The 22,594-nt window shown below is 45.9% G+C and overlaps 1 protein-coding gene across 1 annotated transcript in view; it reads left to right on the top strand.

Moving 5' to 3' along the window:
- The first annotated feature begins 415 nt into the window (after positions 1-415).
- The window catches only part of LOC104657668 (glycine dehydrogenase (decarboxylating), mitochondrial), a 71,426-nt gene continuing 49,247 nt past the window's right edge, over positions 416-22,594 (top strand). Inside the window, exons 1-2 of the mRNA XM_030919180.1 lie at positions 416-947; positions 1,501-1,579. Coding sequence (XP_030775040.1) covers positions 693-947; positions 1,501-1,579 — 334 coding nt within the window. The 5' untranslated portion in view covers positions 416-692. The remainder of the gene's footprint in view (positions 948-1,500; positions 1,580-22,594) is intronic.

Genomic DNA, 22,594 nt, shown 5'->3' with positions numbered 1-22,594 from the left:
ACTGAAGCTCTGAGAGGTTGAGTAACTTGATCACGCTCCCGCAAAGATAAAAGAACCGCCATCTGCCCATATTAATTTCCCTAACATGAAATATGACAGGGAAAGATACCTCAAAATTAAGGAAATGGAGAGCTTCGAGAATTATATTCTATCTCCGCTGAGTCCCCCAGGAAGTTGGCCCGGAGTCTTTGGGCTGTCCCACCTGATCCTGCACCAATGCAGCTCCACACCCTGGCAGGGGGCGTACGGAGCGTCCCGGCCCCAGGCACCAGCCAGCGTCGGAGTGGGCAGGACTGGAGACGGCAGCCTCCGGTCCAGGGAAAGCTGGACTCTACGGAAGGGCTGGGAAGAGGGTCGGGAGAGGGGGCGGGGGCGGGAACTGTTCCGCCCCTCCCCTCTGTCTGCTTTCATTGGCCAAGGCTTCCTGGCCCCAACCCACTTCCCGCCTCCAGGGCGCCGCTTAAAGCGTGCGGAGCAGGTGCCTTGGGTGGAGCCACAACTTTGCGCGAGTGTCTTGGTTGAGCGCAGCGCCCATTCATTGCCCGCGATCGTCCATCCATCTGTCCGGCCGGCGGTCCAGCGAAAGGGGCTCCAGGCCGGACGCAGCAGCCAACCGGGGGACCCAGGCCAGGAAAGGGGCCGAGACCGCGGCTGAACCTTGCGGGCCGGGGCAGGGGACTGTGGCCGCAGCCATGCAGTCCTGTGCTAGGGTGTGGGGGCTGCGCCTGGGCCGCGGGGTCGGGGGCGGCCGCCTCCTGGCTGGGGGATCGGGGCCGTGCTGGGCGCCGCGGGGCCGGGACAGCAGCAGTGGCGGCGGGGACAGTGCCGCGGCTGGGGCCTCGCGCCTGCTGGAGCGCCTTCTGCCCAGACACGACGACTTCGCTCGGAGACACATCGGCCCTGGGGACAAAGACCAGAGAGAGATGCTGCAGACCTTGGGGCTGGCGGTAAGGACCTCCATCCGGCCCTCCGCGGCCTCCCCTCCACCCTGCCCGGGTTCTGCCTGCGCGGCCTCCCGGCTCCTGCCCTGAGCTCTGCTGCGCTCCGCGTGGTCCCCGCACGCTGGGTCCCGGGCCGTGGCGTGGAAGCGAATTCGTGCCTTTGGTCCTCGTGCCTTCTCACGTCTTAACTGCTTACTTTCTCCTGCACCCAGTCTTCGTGCCTCAAAAGTGTACGTTTTTAAACCACCCCCAGCCCATGTAGCCCTGTAGATGAACCTTAACTTTGCAAGAGGAGGAAGACCCCCGGGTTAAGAGTGGGCTTACCGGTTAGCTCCGGTTGCAACTGAAATCCAACCCCGAGTGGCGGAATCTCCACCCCGCTTCATGATTTTCTTTCCTCCAAGTCATTCTGGCTTGCTCAAAATTTTCCTTTTCTCTTTAAAAAGAACCCTAATTAGGCGATTTAAATGAGGTTCCCACAAGCCTTTGTAGTCGCAAAACACAGAGGTGACTCTTTTAACTCAGAGGCACTTTCCTCTGCCTTGCGTTTTAATTTTAGAGCATTGATGAATTGATCGAGAAGACGGTTCCTGCCAACATCCGTTTGAAAAGACCCTTGAAAATGGAAGACCCTGTTTGTAAGTGGCCGGGAGGGCTCCCTTGGATTCGGCTTATTCTGGCCTGTTTGCCTTTTGTAGTTTCCTGAAGATCCAGCTCTGGGGTTAGGATTGCTCAGGACTGGGAATGTATGGATTAAAATAAAACAGTGGCGGGTACCTCCGGAACCATGAGAGGGTGGAATATTTGATTCTTGGAGCAGACAGTTTTGTATTAGGACGGAGTCGATGTTGTGCGGTTCTTGGTCTTTATCCTAGGGCCCCCGCGAGGTTCCCCTGCGTTTTGTAGCAGATTCCCCACTTCCCAGGCACCCTCTCACCGGCCAGGGTGCTCTCATACTTTGGGTTGAGAGGTGCCATCACCTGCGCAGATCTGGATAGACTTAAAGGATCTAGGAATTGCCTAAGGTTGTGCAACTGGAGAAGTGACCAGACATCTGGCCTCCCTCCCCCACGCTTCTTTAGATCACAGTAGCTTCCAGTTGTTTTCTTATCTCACGTCCACATTTTATTATTTCCCAACTGAAAGGCAGCATTACTTTCTGAGTCCGAATGGTTTTACTTTTCTTTTCTTTTTCTCTCTCTCTTTTTTTTTTCTTTAAGACAGAGTCTCTGTCGCCCAGGCTGGAGCGCTGTGGCTTGATCTCGGCTCACTACAACCTCTGCCTCCCCGGTTCAAGCAATTCTCCTGCCTCAGCCTCTTGACTAGCTGGGGTTACCGGGGCACGCCACCACACCAGGCTCATTTTTATATTTTTAGTAGAGACAGGGTTTCTTCATGTTGGCCAGGCTGGTCTCGAACTCCTGACCTCAGGCAATCCATCCGCCTTGGCCACCCAAAGTGCTGGGATTACAGGCGCGAGTCACTGCACCCAACCCCAAATGGTTTTTCTAGAAAAACACACAAGCAAGATTTACATTGGGTTAAGAAAGGTCAGTTTAGTCATAGAGTTTCTTAGAATTTTATTTTAGGTTTAAAATATTTTTAATGGTCCAAGATTGCTTTTCACAGGTATTTTTATGTGGGTATTTGACTTGCATGGGGTGGGGAGACAATCCATAAGTCAAGGGCACAGGCAGAGCTCTTAAAAAAAAAACTCATCTGGTTATCTCACTTTCAATCACGGAGATACTTATCTCTTTTTCTTCTAGAGTAAAATGAAGACACAGCAGCTGTTTTATTTTGTTGCTATGATAGAAAGGATATAGCGTGCAGATGGCAAGCTTTATTTTGTGTGAAGGTGGACATTTGAGGTATGGAGTCTATCTGCTTCAAGTTGGCTGCTCAGGCTATGCTGAGGGCTGCTGCCTTTGTTAGTTTCCAATCTGATGGTCATTGAAGAAAAGCTGCATGTTTTGTTGCATTGAACTAATTGAGATGTAGGGATAGCTGGAAGGAAGCCTTATCTATTTCCATTTTAGAAAATCAGAATCCTGGCTGGGCACAGTGGCTCACGCCTATAATCTCAGCATTTTGGGAGGTCTAGGCAGGTGGATTGCTTGAGGCCAGCAGTTTGAGACCAGCCTGGGCAACGTGGGGAGACCCCATCTCTATAAAAAATACAAAAATTAGCCAGGCGTGATGGTGTGCACCTGTAATCCCAGCTGCTCTGGAGGCTAATGTGGGAGGAACACTTGAGCTGGGCAGTAGAGATTGTAGTGAGCCAAGATGGCTTCACTGCACTTCAGCCTGAGTAACAGAGTGAGACCCTGTCTCAAAAAAAAAAAAAAAAAAAAAAAAAAAAAAAAAAAAAAGAAAGAAAGAAAGAAAAGAAAAGAAAATCAGAATCCTAATTCATTTGATGTGTGAAGAGTGAAAAATTGTGTATCTTTAAAGCAGGGTATTTTAGGTGAATATTTGAACAAGTGAATCCCTTCCTGAGATTTTTAAAGTCAGGGAACGTTTAGGTTAGCTATTTTTATAATATATATACTCTAAAATAAAATGTTCTTTTCAGAGCATTAGAGCCTGGGAAACATGGAGAAGTTGTGTATCCTTTTTTAGTTTAGTTCTTGGTTCCAGCTGAATAATTTGAACATCAAGGGATTCTGATTCTTCACTGTGGAAGCAGCTCCTGAAAAGTAATTTGCAACTTGAGTATAAACTTTATTTTTTTATTTTTTATTTTTGAAATGGATTCTTGTTCTGTTGCCCAGGCTGGAGTGCAGTGGCACGATCTCAACTCACTACAACCTCTGCCTCCCTGGTTCAAGCTATTCTCCTGCCTCAGCCTCCTGAGTAGCTGGGATTACAGACGTGCACCACCACTCCTGGCTAATTTTTTGTATTTTTAGTAGAGATGGGATTTCTCCATATTGGCCAGGCTGGTCTTGAACTCCTGACCTCAAGTGATCCATCCGCCTTGGCCTCCCAAAGTGCTGGGATTATAGGCGTGAGCCACCATGCCCATGCCATATAAACTTTAAATCTAGTAGCTTCTGTGACATTTTGGGCTTGTTCCATCTAGTTTGGGATGATTCACGCAGAAAATATTGCACAATCAGAAGTCCCCCCATTCCCTGAAATGGACCAGTTCTCCAACAAAGCTTGCTTCTTGGAATAGTGAGCTGGGTTGTTGGGAGAGTGGAGGAGAATGCATCTGCAAAGGAGGAATTTTGACTCTGAGGTGTGAGCGTGTCACAGTGAATGAATATTCTCCAGGTAGGGAGAGCAAATCGGTGCATGTAAGTTCTGGTAGTAGCATTTCCATTTAATAGTGGAGCACCATTACTCAAACTTGGTTTCATGTGAATGCCTGTGTTCTAGTGTAGTCAGAGAGGAATTCTGGATTAAATATTTGTTTGCCATGTACAGAGAAAGCTGTAGTGAGAGCTAGTTATAAGAGTGTTAAATGTCCTCATTGCAGAGTAAAGATTGTGAGGGTTGTAATCAGTTAGGAAATACTTGGGTTACTTATTACACATAACTCAGTAATCTCAGACATTTACGTAATGCTTACCATGTACTGGACACTCTTTAACATGCTCTTGTGTATTAATGTATATTACAATCCTATGAGGAAAATACCATTAATACTTCTGTTTTAAAAATGAAGAAACCATGATATTCAGATGATGCATGACTTGCCCAAGGTCATAACTGGTAAGTGGTGGAGGCAGAATTCAAACCCAGGCAGCCCAGCTCCACTGTCCACACTCCATCCACTACTTTGCTCTCTCTCTTCATTTTGTCCTTTGTAAGGTTGTGGGTGTACAAAGTAGAAAACTTCTGTCCTGACTCACCTGGAATGTCCAGTTTACAGATGTGCACAATCCCAGTTGCACTAGAAGCACGCTGCCATATGCCAACTGCCTCAGCAGAATTGTAGCAGCTTCCTGGCAGCACAGATGTGGGAACACTAAAGCCTGCTGCCAGGGCGAGGGAAGGGGTCACGGAAGTGCAATACTGAAGAATGAGCAGTGATGCTCTGCTAGATATATCTGGAGGAGGCTGCTGGAGGTAGGGGGATTAACATGTATAGGACAGAATGGCCGAACAGAACCAGGGAAGGACGGGTGGTTCATCAGTCATAAAGGATGCTCTCCCTCTTCTTGGACAATTCAGGAAGTGCCTTGAAAAAATACTGTGATCATGAACTGGCTGCTAAGTAAGTCATTATTCAGAGAAACAAGCAAAGCTATTCAGTTCAAAATCCTATCCTGTTCAAGTGAATCCCCCATTCCCCAACCACACGCACTCAACAACAACAAAAGACTAGAAGGATATGTGTCATTGGGAACACTGGTTTCTCTGAATGGTGCCCTTATTAGTGGTTTTAGCTTTCCCTTAATTACTTTGCAGTTTTGGAATTTTCTGCAGTGTAGGTATTCATTTTATAATTAATTCAAAGTTAAAAATTACTTTATGACCAAAGCCAGTTACTTTTAGCTATGGTATGCCTGGCTGTGTAGTCTTTCCAGTGAATTCATCTCAAGGTAACTAGACTGAACTAGAGTGAACTAATCTTAGATAAACTGCAGGGATTAAAGTTTACACAAAATTGCACATTGCTTGTGGAAGAGAGAGGAGAAACTAAACCCTCCAATGTTCACATTATTCAACTAGAGCTGAGGAGATGAGTTGTCAGAATGGTGGACATGTGCCAGCTGAATGTTCCAGAGTGATTTCTACTAAATGGTTAATGGAGGGCAGTGAGCGGAGGGAGGGAACATTGTGTAATGCAGCTGCAGGTGTTGGCTTTGTCACCCTCGTTGGGTTGTGCACTCTCCTGAGCTGACCCCAGGGGCAACTAGGCCGGGGCAGCTGTTCCCCAGTCTGAGGACACGACTTGTCTTTAGCCAGATGATGCCCATTGCCAGGTCCTGCCTGCAGGCCCCGCAGTCTGTGACAAGGTTTTTTCCTTTGGGCATTCCTGGCTCATCAGTTCCCAACTTACATGAATTATGATTTCTTCTTTAGGATGATTCCAATAAATTTCCATTAAACGACTGTGGCAGTAAAGACTAGCTAAATGAGAGAAACAAAGGCTATAATGAACTTGCTGTAGCAAGGGAGTCAGAATTCCATTTTGACAGAGGAGAGGAAAGCTTTATTGTGGAAAAAAGGAAAGGCTTTAGGTATGTTCTGATTGGAGGTTGTTTACAAGGGAAGCTGTCTGAGGGTTAACTAGAAGTCGGGCATCTGATATGATTGGGTATGGGTACATATTTGGCTTCGCCTGATTGGTCCTATGTTGGAAGTGGGACAAAAATTAGGGAAGCTATCAGTTATTAATCAAGTTCTGGCCATTTGGGGCCAATTGTTATGGAAGTTATTGTTTGGTTTCCTGGATTGTCACTAGAGATAGCAATCTGGCTTTCTCTGCAAGTCTAATTTGTAGCAGGCTGGCTTCCTGGATTGTTTATTCTAAGTAAGTGGGTTAGTTTCCTGGACAGGTGTGGGTGAAAGTTCTATTTTTGAATATGGTCTGGTATATGTAGTCCCTCACAGCAGAATCTGCTTTGCCCTTATATTTTTGTCATTAATTTTCAATAGGCAGATACTTGACTGATAACCTTGGACAGTCACTCTGTTGCCTAAATTGTTAAACGCTTACCGATTATTATTGGAAGACACTCTGAGGATATACATTTTTTTTTTTTTTGAGACAGAGTCTCGCTCTGTTGCCCAGTCTGGAGTGCAGTGGCACAGTCTTGGCTCACCACAACCTCTGCCTCCTGGGTTCAGGCGATTCTCCTGCCTCAGCCTCCCAAGTAGCTGAGACTGCAGGCGCACACCACCATGCTCAGCTAATTTTCATATTTTTAGTAGAGACAGGGTTTCACTATGTTGGTCAGGCTGGTCTAAAACTCCTGACTTCGTGACCTGCCTGCCTCGGCCTCCCAAAGTGCTGGGATTACAGGCATGAGCCACCGTGCCCAGTGAGGATATACATTTGAATAAACATAGGAGCTCACTATCTCCAAGGAGCTTACATCTTACCTTCTTAATATAAATAGGTCAGACAGTTAAAAAGTTCCAGGTGCCATGAGAGCTGTGGGTAAAATGTCATGAGTGTTCAGAAATGATGTGAAATGGGACGGAAAGACAGAGTTAGGAGTTGGAATATATCTTCTCAATGTAAAGAAGCAAAGATGAAGCTGGACTCAGTGGCTCACACCTGTAATTCCAGCACTTTGGGAGGGTGAGGCGGGTGGATCACCTGAGGTCAGGAGTTCAAGATCAGCCTGATCAACATGGTGAAGTCCTGTCTCTACTAAAAATACAAAAATTACGAAAAATACAAAAATTAGCTGGGCGTGGTGGTGCATGCCTGTAATCCCAGCTTCTTGGAATGCTGAGGCCAAGGCAGAAAAATCGCTTGAACCCGGGAGGTGGAGGTTGCAGTGAGCTAAGTCGCGCCATTGTACTCCAACCTGGGTGACACATGGTTATTTGAGGGATGGCAACCTGGGATTACATAGACAGATTGTTTATGTTAGGACAGAGACAAAACAGATTCTGCTGTGAGGGACTACATATACAAATGGGCAATTACCAGACCATATTTAAAAATAGAACTTTCTTTTTTTTTTTTTTTTTTTTTTTTGAGGCGGAGTCTCGCTCTGTCGCCCGGACTGGAGTGCAGTGGCCAGATCTCAGCTCACTGCAAGCTCCGCCTCCCGGGTTTACGCCATTCTCCTGCCTCAGCCTCCCGAGTAGCTGGGACTACAGGCGCCCGCCACCTCGCCCGGCTAGTTTTTGTATTTTTAGTAGAGACGGGGTTTCACCGTGTTAGCCAGGATGGTCTCAATCTCCTGACCTCGTGATCCGCCCGTCTCGGCCTCCCAAAGTGCTGGGATTACAGGCTTGAGCCACCGCGCCCGGCCGAAAAATAGAACTTTCACCCACACCTGTCCAGGCAACTAACCCACTTACTTAGAAAACAATAATAAACTTTGTCTCAAAAAAAAAAAAAAAAAAAAACCTCAAGGAAAGGCAGTACCTTCACTGAGAAAAAGGAAGTGGAAAAATGCACTGTGCAAGACGTAATTCGGCAAGCACTTGAGTATTGTTGAAGGATCACCTTGATGGAATCTTAAATAATTATGCTATCAATTATTTGGGGGATATTCAGATAAATGTTGAAGTATATCATGGTAAAAGTGGAGGGGTGAAAATATTTGTTTTAAAAGTGATGAGGCGCCGGGCGCGGTGGCTCAAGCCTGTAATCCCAGCACTTTGGGAGGCCGAGACGGGCGGATCACGAGGTCAGGAGATCGAGACCATCCTGGCTAACACGGTGAAACCCCGTCTCTACTAAAAAATACAAAAAACTAGCCGGGCGAGGTGGCGGGCGCCTGTAGTCCCAACTACTCGGGAGGCTGAGGCAGGAGAATGGCGTAAACCCGGGAGGCGGAGCTTGCAGTGAGCTGAGATCTGGCCACTGCACTCCAGCCTGGGCGACAGAGCGAGACTCCGTCTCAAAAAAAAAAAAAAAAAAAAAAAAAGTGATGAGGCTAGGTGTGGTGGCTCACACCTGTAATCTCAGCACTTTGGGAGGCTAAGGTGGATGCATTGCTTGAGCCGAGTAGTTCAAGACCAGCCTGGGCAACACATCCTGTCTCTTTAAAAAAAAAAAGTAAAAAAAAAAATTTTTTAATGTGTTGAGTCCTAAAATAAATTATGATCAGTTTTTCCTTTCTTATTAAAACTAGAATCCCAAACTAGAAATCTCAGTCTTGGCTGGGCGTAGTGGCTCATGCCTGTAATCCTAGCACTTTGGGAGGCTGAGGCGGGTGGATCACTTGAGGCCAGGAGTTCAACATCAGCCTGGACAACATGGCAAAACCCTGTCTCTACTAAAAATACAAAAATTAACTGGCTGTGGTGGTGCATGCCTGTTGTCCCAGCTGCTCAGGAGGCTGAGGCAGGAGAATTGCTTGAACCTGGGAGGTGGAGGTTGCAAGGAAGAGAAGGTTGCAGTGAGCCATGATTGCGCCCTTGCACTCCAGCCTGGGCGACAGAATAAGACTTCATCTTAAAAAATAAAAAACAAAACAAAATTTAAAAAACTCTCAATCTTGATAAAGTAATAAAGCATCTTTTTTGTTTGTTTGTTTGTTTGTTTGAGAGAAGTCTCGCTCTTATCCCCCAGGTTTGAGTGCAATGGCTCCATCTTGGCTCAATGCAACTTCCGCCTCCTGGGTTCAAGTAATTCTCCTGCCTCAGCCTCCCGAGTAACTGGGATTACAGGCACCCACCACCATGCCCAACTAATTTTTGTATTTTTAGTTGAGACAGGGTTTCAACATGTTGGTCAGGCTGGTCTTGAACTCCTGATCTCAAGTGATCTGCCCACCTCAGCCTAAAAGTGCTAGGATTACAATCGTGAGCCACTGTGCCTGGCCAATTTTGGGTTTTTTAATTTTATTTTTGAGACGGTGTCTCATCTGTTGCCCAGGCTGGAGTGCAGTGGTGCGATCACAGCTCACTGCAGCCTCAACCTCCTGGGTTCAAGTGATCTCGCACCTCAGCCTCCCAAGCAGCTGGGACTACAGGCGCATGCCACCATGCCCAGCTAATTTTTGTATTTTTTCTAGAGACAGCCTTACTGTGTTGCCCATGCTGGTCTCAAACTCCCAGGCTCAAGAAATGCTTCCAATTCTACCTCCCAAAATACTAGGATCGTAGGCATGAGCCACCTTGCCGGACCAACTTTATTTTTTAGAGCAGTTTTAGGTTCATAGCAAAACTGAGTGAACGTACAAAGATTTCCCATTAAACCCACTGCCCCCACACAAGCGTGGAGTCTCCCATTATCAGCATTGCCTACCAGAGCATTTGCTACAATTGAACCTGTGTTAATGCACCATTATCACCCAAAGTTTTTATTTATTTATTTATTTTTTGAGATGGAGTCTCACTCTGTCACCCAGGCTGGAGTGCAGTGGTGCAGGCGCAATCTTGGGTCACTGCAACCTCCGCCTCCTGGGTTCATGCGATTCTTCTGCCTCAGCCTCCCGAGTAGCGGAGACTACAGGCATGAACCACCAGGCCTGGCTAATTTTTCTATTTTTAGTAGAGATGGGAGTTTCACCATGTTGGCCAGGCTGGTCTTGAACTCCTGACTTCAGGTGATCCACCCACCTTGGCCTCCCAAAGTGCTGGGATTACAGGTGAGCCACTGCGCCTGGTCTCACCCAAAGTGAAGATTGTTTATGTTAGGATTCAGTCTTGGTGTTGTACATTCTAGGGGTTTAGACAACTGTAGTATAACATCTATTCATTATTATCTTTTTTATTTTAAAACATTTTATTTTTATTTAATTTTATTTATTTTCTTTGAGACAGTATCTTGCTATGTCACCCAGGCTTGACCACAGTGGCATGATCACAGCTCTGTGCAACCTCGACCTCCCTGGCTCAGATAATCCTCTTACCTTAGCCTGCCAAGTAGCTTAGACCACAGGGAGGACCACCACACCTGGCTAATTTTTAAAATTTTTTGTAGAGATAGGGGTCTCAATATGTTGCCCAGGCTGGTCTCAAGCTCATGGGCTTAAGTGATTCTCTCATTTTGGTCTCCCAACATGCTGGGATTATAAGTGTGAGCCACCATGCCCAGATCCTATTATTATTATTATTATTATTATTATTATTATCTAGAGACAGGGTCTTGCACTGTCACCCACACTAGAGTGCAGTGGTGTGACTATAACTCACTCTAACCTCAAAACGTATTCAGTGCTATCAAATTGAAATCAGTTATACTGTATTATAAATATAGTGCTATTCTTGAGGACTATTACGGTACATAGGACCATTTGCCCATACATAAAGTGCCCTAGACTACTCAGCTTTTGGTTTTTGGATTGGTGTTTGCTATCACATTTGTTATCAGTGGGTTATTAAGCTGCTATTTCCAAATCTCCTTCTACAGCTTCCTCCATCTGCTTACATTCTGCACTTATTGAGAGTCAGTTGTAGAAGATAAGATACTGCTTTAGGCACTTGGTGTACAAAAGTCAGGAGGTAAAAGACGATAAAGATATCCCCAGCTATAGGTTATAACTTATAAGGAAATAGATATTGAATAATTTGATGGGTCTGCAAATAGGATGAAGACTTAGTCTGAAGTTATGGCACGAGCAGAGGCATGAAAGTATGGAAATACATGGTTATTTGAGGGGATGGTGAATAGACCATGTGGTTAGAATGTTAGATTGCAGAGGCACATGGTAAACAAGGTGTGGGGCCACAATATGGAGGGCTCAGAGCCAAAAGGGATTTATTTTTCCCCCTCTAAGTAATGGGTAGACAGGAAAAGTTACTATAGAGAGAAGTGGAAGGATTGATCCTGTGTTTTGCAGAGTGCCTCTGAGATCAGAGGCAGTGAAACCAAGTGGGAGACTATTGGAGACGTTAGATATGAGATGTAAATGTGCATTATTTCAGGTCCACCAGGTAGCAGACACCAAAACAATGTTAGATACACAAGACATTTTTACTGGTGGTAGAAGCAGGAGAGGGCAGGGGAGCCTCCAAACTAATGCAGGTCTAACTTTGGTGGAAAGGGAGAGAAGTAGAATGAAGACCGGGTAGAAAGAATCTTACAGTACAGAACAGATCTAAGAGAGTTTCCATCAGGCCCACATGGAGTTCTGGAGCTACAGCTGCCCGTGGGAGGAGTCTCATACCTCTAGAGAATGAATGAGTCTGCATTAGTTTTCCTGCAGAGCTTAGTCACTGGCTTGGGGCAGCCCAGGAGAAGCATGGCGAGTTTTTTTGTTTTTGTTTTGTTTTTGTTTTTTTGAGACAGGGTCTGGCCATGTCACCTAGGCTCAAGTGCAGTGGTACGATCTTGGTTCACTGCAATCTCTGCCTCCCAGGCTCAAGTGATCCTCCCTCCTCAGCCTCCCTAGTAGCTGGGACTTGTTGGCATGAGCCATCACGCCCGGCTAAATTTTGTATTTTTTGTAGAGACAGAGTTTCACCATGTTGCCCAGGCTGGTCTTGAACTTCTGAGCTCAAGCAATCTGCCTGCCTCGGCCTCTCAAAGTGCTGGAATTAGAGGCATGAGGAGCATGGTTTTGGGTTTGTTTGTTTTTTTCTTTTTGAGACAGAGTCTTACTCTGTTGCCCAGGCTGGAGTACAGTGGCACGATCCCAGCTCACTGCAGCCTCCACCTCCCAGGTTCAAGCGATTCTCCTGCCTTAGCCTCCCAAGTAGCTAGGATTACACACCTAGCTCATTTTTGTATTTTTAGTAGAGATGGAATTTTGCTATGTTGGCCAGGCTGGTCTCCAACTCCTGACCTCAGGTGATCCACCCTCCTCAACCTCTCAAGTGCTGGGATTATAGGTGTGAACCACCGTGCCTGGCCAGGAGCATGGTTTTTGTATAGACATGGTGGTTGATCCAGAGAGGCAGGAGGTGAGGTGTCAGTCAGTTTCTAGATGGGGTAGTGATATTGATGTCATTCATTAACAGAGGGGTAACAGGGAGAAGAGGAAGGAGAGATTGGGTCTTGAGCAGAATTGGGTTGGAGATATTCGTGGAATATGCATTTGGAAAAGTTGAAGCAAGAGTTGGAAAGTAGAGTCTAGAGATCCAGGGAGAGAAGAGATGGAGTTGCAGATTTAGTGAGTTCTCTGAATAAATTCATGAGAATTAGTGAAATTTCCCAGGGATGGAGTGTGGGGAAGAAAGCAGAAACCAGGATATAGGGAAATAAAACATGCAGAAGAAGAGAGGCAGGGCAGTCTGAGATGAAGTCATCAGAGGCAGGAGGATATATTTTCAGGAAGCGAGTTGTGGACCCCTTTGTCGTATTCTGGACCTTTCTTAGGCAGAAGAGGGAAGAAAGTCTGCATAAAGACATAAGGATCCTCCGAGGTGGGAGGAGTTGAGGGGCTACAGGTCTGATGATCTCTCTGCATGAGAGACAGGAAGCTGAGACTGAGCGCTAGGGAAAAGTGAATTTCAGAAGAGCTATTGTGTGCATCTGGGTGGCGAGGACCCTTGATCGGCCTGCAGGCAGGGTCTGCTGAGAGCATCTGGGTGGCGAGGACCCTCGATCGGCCTGCAGACAGGGTCTGCTGAGATTGAATGGTGGGAATTTGTAAGGCATGTTTGAGTGTTCTCCACCCCACCATCGGTCAGTGATCTGGAAGTAGGAACAGAGAAATGTGGTGACTGAGTTCAGCCAAGGGGAGGACTTCAAGGTCCGTTAGTCAGCTCAGTGAGGTTGAGAGAGAGGTGGGGCAGTCCCACCCACATTCTGCCTGGAAGCTCAGTGACCTGCCTCAGGAGGCTGGGAGTGAGGGCCCAGGCTGCACGAGGGCGGGTGCTAGAGAACAAGGACGTGAGCCACTGTGGGCGAATCTGTGTTGTGACTTCCATTCTTTATGTCCTCTTCCCACCTCACTAAATAGCACTGTGCCTTGCTTTAACAAGTGTCAGTTGTATGATGTACGAATAACTTTGATCTCATTTTGACTCAAATTTGCTTTACTTTTTGTAAGTCCAGAGTATTTATACAAAAATGCAAACTGAGAATTTTAGTAAGAATTCTCAATGCCTGTATCATCAACATGCTAATTGACTGAACAAGGAAGAAATAAAATTTTGGAAAATCTGAAATTATTGTAGACACTGCATTATTTTATACAACTTTCTTAATAGCTGCAGGTTTCCACTGATAAATGTTTCTCTGAGGCTCATGCACTTTGAGATGTAGTTGAACCAAATGTGGGAACAATTTGTGCATTATTTATCATCATGATTCTGTAACGGGTGAGTTCATGGGAATATTGAGCTAGCTGTATGTGGAAGTTTAGGTGAATTTTCATTGCAACACATTGATTCACCTGTATTTTCTGAGCATTTACTATAAGAGATTACAATTCACTTGGTGTGATTCTGGGTTGGACTGCAAATTTCTCCATATGCCTTTTTTTTGAGACGGAGTCTCGCTCTGTCACCAGGCTGGAGTGTAGTGGCACAATCTTGGCTCACTGCAGCCTCCAACTCCCTGGTTCAAGCTATTCTCCTGCCTCAGCCTCCTGAGTAGCTGGGATTACAGGCACGTGCCACTGTGCCCAGCTAATTTTTGCATTTTTAGCAGAGATGGGGTTTCACCATATTGGCCAGGATGGTCTTGATCTCCTGACCCCTTGTGATCCGCCCGCCTCGGCCTCCCAAAGTGCTGGGATTACAGGCATGAGCCACTGCGCCCGGCCCCATATGCTTTTTTTTTTTTTTTTTTTTTTTCTTTGAGGCAGGGTCTCACTTTGTCACTCAGGTTGGAGTGCAGTGGCATGATCATGGCTCACTGCAGCCTCAACCTCCTGGGCCCAAGAAATCCTCCCACTTCAGCCTCCCAAGTAACTAGACTACAGGCATGTGCCACCACATAGACTAATTTATTTTATTTTGTAGAGATGGGGGGTCTTGCTGTGTTCCCTAGACTGGTCTCAAACTCCTGGGTTCAAACCATCCTCCCCACTTAGCCTCCCAAAGTGCTGGGATTACAGGCATGAGCCACCATGCCCGGCCCATATGCCTTTGATCTATAAAAAATGATCTTTTTCTCAAGCATGATACATTGTTTGAGTTGGACTCTTAGGATATAGCCTTCCCTTCTTGTTCTTGCTCTGCAGGCCATGGCAATGTACCTTTGGGGCAGCAAAGAGAGAAAACAAATCCTCTGGGACTTCCACTGATTCTCATTTCAAACTCAGCATTTGGCCTGATTACATGGGTCAGTTGGTACTCCAGATAAATACTATGAATTGCGATGTTTCTCTGTACATTTCTTTAAAAAACATTTGTAGATTAAATGAAAAGGGGCCTCCCACAGGAAGGAGTATGATCCAAGTTCAAGGAGTAAAATAACAGACATAGCATCACTTGTCCCACTCCCCACTGTGAATGTTGTTTTGGTTTTGCTACAGCTGGTAGGGTCTTGAAGTTGTGCATCTCTCGGGTGATCAGGAATAGCTGCAGAGACTGCTCACTCCTACAGAGACAAGGAACCAAGGAGTCATCAGAAACACAGATGGGACACGCCTCAGCTCCTTTTGAGTGGAGATGTCCTGAGGAGGGCGGTAACCCCTGAGGGTCATGAAGGACTGAAGGAGATGTGGTATTAATTGACTGAGCAAGAAGACAGGGAAGAGCCTGGCAGGATTAGAGCAAGGAGACTCAGAGCCCCAGGTTGGGCCGGCATGCTGCTGCCCTGACCACATCCTCACACATGGCAAAGCTCTGCCGCTCTGCAAGGATTTTAGGTTCAGTTTCCTCTGTACTCTGTGCAGAGCGTATGGATTGGCTTGGCTTCCTGGAATGATTCAACACATTCTGTGATTCAGCTGACTTAGGCAGTGAAACCCTCCTCTGCCCAGGGAGGAAACTTGACAAGTAATAGGGAGTTGGGTCTATGGACTGGGTAAGTGGGGTTGATCCAGGTGGCTGTAGGGGAGAGAAAAGAGTGCTATAAATGACTGGATGATGTTGGGGAAAGGCTCAGCATGCAGATGGAATTTGCATCCAAATTCTGAATTCCCTTCAGAAAGAAGAGAAAGTCCTGCCGTGCTGTCATTCATGGTTTGTTTATCTTGATTGACACCCAGCCCCATGCCATGGTTCCTGTGCAGATTTACAGCCAAGGATTAGGATGTTGGCAAGAACAATCTGCCCAGGCAGTCTCTGTCCTCACATTCTGGCCCCAGCTTTCCCCTTACCCTCTAGCAGAGAAAGGCCTTTCTCAAATTGGTGACATTGGGCAAATTCAAATATGAGTGTGTTGGTTTTCAGTCCTGATGACTTCCTTGGAGACCTTTTCCTAGTGTCTTGCCAAGCACATGGAGGGCGAAGAGTGAGGGAGGCGCTCACGCAGTTAGTGGCTGCTGTGTGTGAGGTGCTGCTGGCTGGGCCCCCCCAGAACCATGCTTTGTGGATGGCCTGCCGAAGCCCAGGACTGATGGCATATACACCCACGTACCCATGTATTTTACAAGGAGGATTTCATTCTACATGCAACATTTTAATGTTAATTTCAAATAAACAATATAGACACATTGTTCAAAACTCAAAAGCACAAAAATATATACAGGGAGGCCAGGCAGGGTGGCTCATGCCTGTAATCCCAGCACTTTGGGAGGCTGAGACTGGAAGATTGCTTGAGGCTAGGATTTGAAACCAGCCTGGGAAACATAGCGGGACCTTGTCTCTCTTAAAAAAAAGAAAAAAAAAAGATATATAGTGAAAAGCAAGCCTCCCTCCCACATCTATTATCTTCTATTTATTATCAATTTCTTGTGAATCATCACAAAGATGTTCTGCTAACATATAAACATATGCATATATAATAATAATAATAATAATTATTATTATTATTATTTTTTTTGAGAAGGAGTCTCGCTCTGTCACCCAGGTTGGAGTGCAGTGGCCAGATCTCAGCTCACTGCAAACTCCGCCTCCCGGGTTTACGCCATTCTCCTGCCTCAGCCTCCCGAGTAGCTGGGAGTACAGGCGCCCGCCACCTCGCCCGGCTAGTTTTTTGTATTTTTTTAGTAGAGACGGGGTTTCACCGTGTTAGCCAGGATGGTCTCGATCTCCTGACCTCGTGATCCGCCCGCCTCGGCCTCCCAAAGTGCTGGGATTACAGGCTTGAGCCACCGTGCCCGGCCGCATATATAATTATTTAAAAATATAAATGATAACATAATATTGTATGTGTATATGTATATATATAGTGTAAAACTTTAGGTATAGCAATTTTAGATTGTCAAAGAAGCAAAAAGCAAAACCTGAATACATTTTCCCTTATAATTGAGGCCAAAAGAAATTGTAGGGTTGTGTTTGGGGTAATGGGTTAAGAATGGGAAACAATGTGTGTATGTGTGTGTGTGTTTAGTTGTAGCAGGAATCTTGACTCATACAGATTGCCTGTCCATGTTAATGACACTTTTCCAGTTCTTGTGGAAATTTACATAAATAGGATATTAAAACCTAGTCCTAGTAATGTATTGAAAATTTAACAGCTGTTGGGGGCCAAGGTGGGCAGATCACCTGAGGTCAGGAGTTCAAGACCAGCCTGTCCAATATGCTGAAACCCCATGTCCACTAAAAATACAAAAATTAGCTGGGCGTGATGGCGGGTGCCTCTAATCCCAGCTACTCAGGAGGCTGAGGCAGGAGAATCGCTTGAACCCAGGAGGCGCAGGTTGCAGTGAGCCGAGATCGTGCCATTGCACTCCAGCCTGGGCAACAGAGTAAGACTTCATCGCAAAAAGAAAAAAGAAAATTTAACAGCAAAATCATCTTATTGCTATTGGAAAGCATTTATTTGGTGCATTGGTTAGTGCAAAACTGTTGCTATTTTAGGCATAATGGCAAGGGAGTTGCTCTAGCAAGGCTCTTATTTGGAATGATGTAAAGAGGAAATTCTGAGAAGCAGCAGCAGTGCAAGTTCTTACCTGCAGTTCTTAGGAAGTGATACCTAGAGGCCACTGAACTCTGTTCTTGGTACATTAGGACCAGGAGATTATGCAATGCTCTGAGGCAGAAGAATAAACAAGGTCAGAAGCAGGCATTTATTCTGCAAGAAAAGAACTTACTGTGTAGGTTCCTGAAGGATTGCCTGAATTCCTTCTTGGCCGAGAGTGCAAAATAATGCACAGTTGCTGGCTGCCCTGCATAGCTGTAGGCAAGCATCTGGAAGACGACATCTTGTCTCCAAGTGTTTCTTTTTCTTTAGGCAGGGTCTCACTCTGTCACCCAGGTGGGAGTGCATTGGCGCAATCACAGCTCACTGCAGCCTTGACCTCCTGGGCTCAACCAATCCCCCTGCCTCATTCTTTGATTTTTTTGTAGAGACAAGGTCTCACTGTGTTGGTCAGGCTCATACTCCTGGGCTCAAACAATCCTTCTGCCTCGGCCTCCCAAAGTGCTGGGATTACAGGCATGAGCCACTGTCCCCTGCCTTCAATCATTTCTTAATGGACGTCCCCCTTTCTCATTTGGTCTCTTTCCCCGCTGGTCAGTTTCGTTTTAGTTCATGTTCAGGAATTAGGCTTGTGCACAGGAGCAAGCTGGTTTTGTCCAGTTGAAAGCAAAAGTGTGAGGAATGTGCTCTGCTGTGAGCTTTGCTCTGGTGGGAAAATCTAGTTTTCTTTTTCCCTTTTCCCATCTGCTGCCCAAGGTTTGGATGGCACAATCATTTCTCAGAATGCTTCTTTTACTACGCAGGAGGAAAAGGCTGCCACTTTGGGATTTAAGGACCCCATACTGTTTGCTCTAGAAAGGGAGCTCTTTTCCACAGGAGAAGAGATGTACAGTAGTAGGAATTGTATGCTTAGTTAGGATTTGGGGTTTTATTTAGACATCATCATGTCCCTTAACTTGGACTTAAAGACTGGATTCTATGAAGTTCAATTTCATGTTGGTTCAGCAGGTAGATCTCTGAACATGGACTTTTCTGTCTTCTCTCCTTTTCTCTGCATGTATTGCTGTCTTGATATCAAAGTAACTCAAACCCTGGGCTTCTAGGTACACTGGGCTGGTTCTCCTGCAGATCTGGCATTTCATGAGTGGGTCTGAGAAATGGCAACCAGTGAACAAACATTTGAAACAATTCAGACACTCACTAGGCTGTATGTTTGGGGAATTATTTTTATTATATGTGGCTGTGGAAGCCTGAGGTCTTAGATTTTATCACAGTAAGAAGCAGCTTACCCCTCTGTTCATCAAGTCACAGACCGTCTTGGCTTCTAGCTGGGAAGTTTTCCTTGGGAAGTTTTGTAGCGTTGGGCGATGGATGAGTGAATGGAAAGAAGCATGACTAGGAACCTACCCTTAATGGCTCAAAAGTGTCCATTAACTTGTTGTATAGGGGACAGCTCATTCTATTAACTCACTTTGTTCTCAAGGTAAAATTGGGCATAACTACCAGGCTGTCATGAGAACCAATCCAGGAAAACTCATTAGTCCCAAGCTGGATAGGGACAGAGTTCACAGGTACTTGAGAAGTTTGGCTAGTCCTATAGAGACTAGAGTATGTATTTATCGCCTTAGAAACTTCTTTGTCTCATGTTTGACATCTTTTATGCTTCTGGGTCTTACAGATATTTTGTTCTTTATTTAAGCTAGTTTGCCTTTTTTTTTTTTTTTTTTTTTCCTAGATGGAGTCTTGCTCTGTCGCCCAGGCTGGAGTGCAGTGGCGCGATCTCGGCTCACTGTAACCTCCCTCTCCCTGATTCATGCCGTTCTCCTGCCTCAGCCTCCTGAGTAGCTGGGACTACAGGCGCCCACCACCACCCCTGGCTAATTTTTAAAATATTTTTAGTAGAGGCGGAGTTTCACTGTGTTAGCCAGGATGGTCTTGATCTCCTGACCTTGTGATCCACCCGCCTTGGCCTCCCAAAGTGCTGGGATTACAGGCATGAGCTACTGCACCCGGCCCACTAGTTTGCCTTTTAAAATTTTCAGGTGTTTGATTCAAGCGTGTAAGACATCAGTGGCTGCTCTGCAGGTTGCTGATTTGTATCTGGAGACCCGGAACTCATGTGGATCGGGCCAGTGGGTTCCTGGCTGGTCTAATGTGACATCTTCTCTTCCTTAACTGTTTGAGGACATGGGACAGGGCAGGAACACTGCCTGAGTGGCAGGTGGAGACTGAAGGGAGGGAGATGGGAACTGGGCTGTACTCAGGGCTCTCTCACAAGGGGCTTAACCTTTACCTCTTACCTCCTGGACAGCTGTGCAGAGAGGTATAAGGGAACGGGTTTTCGTGTGAAAGGAAAATTCAAATCTCTCTTCTACCTGAGAGTCTAGGGACTCCAGACATCACCATCCCCTATAGTAGCTCTGATGATTTTCACATTTGAATGAAACACTTGAAATTTTTAAAAGGCCAATTAGTATAAATGAAGAACAAAACAATTAGTTATAAAGACCCGGCAGCATGTAAGTGGTCAATCTTGAAACAGTGGCAGGCACCATCTTAGTTCTTGTGTTCCTTCTTCTGTCAAGTGAAAAAATAAACTACCATTTTCACCTTCCACAACACTCCCGTTCAATTGAGCTGCTTCTTTTTATTTTTTGTCTTTCATTTCAATCCTGCTCCTTCTGTAGTCAATTAAGCTTTTTGACTGGTCTCCCAGAGCTAATTGTCAGGACTAGGGTGGTGCTCCACCCCCTTCCTGGGATCCTACCTAGCCTCCCCCTTCTTTTGGGTGAGATCCTATCTACTCCTTCCCAAGAGGTGGCCTCTGCTGACCTGTAAAACTTTAACCCCACCTTTCCTATCAGTGAGAATGAACATAACAGCTAGGGCTACCATCACAGAAGTGGAAAATAAAACCATAGTAAAAAGACCTCCAAAAGTCTACAAGCAAAATCTAAACACATTTGAGCACCTCTATATGGGGCGACAGTGTAGATTTTTGCTGAAGGCAGGCAGAGGGGTAGCATTTTGTGTTCTCAGAGGGAAGCGATCTGGAGTTTGGTTTAGTTCAGGATTCTTCTCAGCTTCTAGCCCCGAGCTCCAGGCCTTCTGTCACCTCCATGACTTTCCTGAATCTGAGTCCTTGAAGTGCATTTTTCAGAAAACGTGGATCCTACTCTTCCCCTTCCTTTGGGTGAGAGCCTATCTACTCCTTCCCAGGAGGTGGCCTCTGCTGCAGACCCATACAACTTTAACCCCACCTTTCCTATCAGTGGGAGTTAACCTAACAGCTAGGGCTACTATCACAGGAGTGGAAAATAAAACCACAGTAAAAAGACCTTCCAAAAGTCTACAAGCAAAATCAAAACAACACATTTGAGCACCTCTATATGGGGCGAGAGCTAGATTTTTGCTACAGTCCCTTACTAGGGATTGTGGCTCTTGGCACAATAGCCAAATTCCTATCTCTCTAATCCTATTTTGTCTCCTGGGGCTGAGTATGAGGAAGGAGAGTCCTGCACTGGAAGAATTAGGTTAGCAGTTTCACTCACCATGAGGACAGTTGGTTTAAATAACCCTTTTGGCTCCCACCAATGTCCATTTAGCTATTTCTAATTATTTCAACTACTATTATATTATTTTTCTCCAGGCATGCAGCCAATTAAAAGTCAGCCATTGAGTTGGTTCTCTCAGCCATGCTGCTTGTGGAACAACCTGACTGCAAGGCTTTCCTTTCCCATGCCAGGCCATGTGAGTGAGAGAGCAATCAGTGCAAATCTTTGGGCTAGATAACTGGTGGTGCTGGTTTGGCCTGCTGGTTTGACCTCTGGCTGCGTCACTCTGAGGCACTGTGGGGGAGGTTGCTGCACCCCTCTGCACAGACTTCCAACACATTCCAGATCCGTAGCACCAGCTGTCTTACGCCAGTGGATGATGTTGGTTAGTAAAGAGAATGGTATTATTGGGGTCGATTACTTCCACTAGTAGAATCTTAATGATGTGTGGGAAACCGTGTCTGGCAAAGTGCTGGAGTTCACCTGAGTGTTTTTTTTTATTTTTTATTTTTATTTTTTTTAATTTTTTTAATTTTTTATTTTTCATTTTTTTATTATACTTTAAGTTCTAGGGTACATGTGCATAACGTGCAGGTTTGTTACATATGTATATTTGTGCCATGTTGGTGTGCTGCACCCATCAACTCGTCAGCACCCATCAATTCATCATTTATATCATGTATAACTCCCCAATGCAATCCCTCCCCCCTCCCCGCTGAGTGTTTTTTTTTTTTTTTTTTTGGAGACAGTGTCTCGCTCTGTCGCCCAGGCTGGAGTGCATTGGCATGATCTCGGCTCACTGCAACCTCCATCTCCCGGATTCGAGCAATTCTCCTGCTTCAGACTCTGAAGTAGCTGGGATTACAGGCGCATGCCACCAGGCCCAGCTAATTTTTGTGTTTTTAGTAGAGACGGGGTTTTACCATGTTGGCCAGGCTGGTCTTGAACTCCTTGACCTCAAGTGATCCTCCTGCCTCAGCCTCCCAAAGTGCTGGGATTACAGGTGTGAACCACTGCGCCTGACCAACCTGAGCCTTTTTTAACTGGCCAGCTGGGCCCAAGAGTATTACCATGTCTCCTAAAAATGACTGATATAGTTTCTTTATTAGTTTTCTGTGGCTGCCATGTAATATAGTACCACAAACTAGGTGGCTTAAAACAACAGGAGCCTGTTCACTCCCAGTTCCATAGTCAGAAATCAAGATGTTGGCAGGGTTGGCTCCTTTCTGGAAGCTCTGAAGGAGGAACAGTTCCCTGCCTCTCTCCCAGCTTCTGGGGGTTGCTAGCAGTCCGTGGCACTCCTTGGCCTGTGGATGCATTGCTCCAGCCTCTGCTGCCATCAAATGTGGCATTCTTCTTGCGTGTGTGTCTGCATGTCCCAATTTTGCTCTTATTATAAGGACACCAATCATTGGATTAGGGCTGACCCTAATCCAGCATGATCTCATTTTAACTTGATTACATCAGTGGAGACCCTATTTTCAAGTAAGGTTATAGTCAGAGGTACCATGGGGTTAGGATTTGAAAGTATCATTTTTGGGAACACAATTCAACTCGTAACACTCCTCTTACCCATCTCTCTCCTGAAC

This window comes from Rhinopithecus roxellana, chromosome 16, assembly GCF_007565055.1.
Source record: "Rhinopithecus roxellana isolate Shanxi Qingling chromosome 16, ASM756505v1, whole genome shotgun sequence".
Taxonomy (NCBI): domain Eukaryota; kingdom Metazoa; phylum Chordata; class Mammalia; order Primates; family Cercopithecidae; genus Rhinopithecus; species Rhinopithecus roxellana.
Note: the sequence above shows the minus strand (reverse complement) of the source record. Positions and strands in the feature narration are given on the sequence as shown.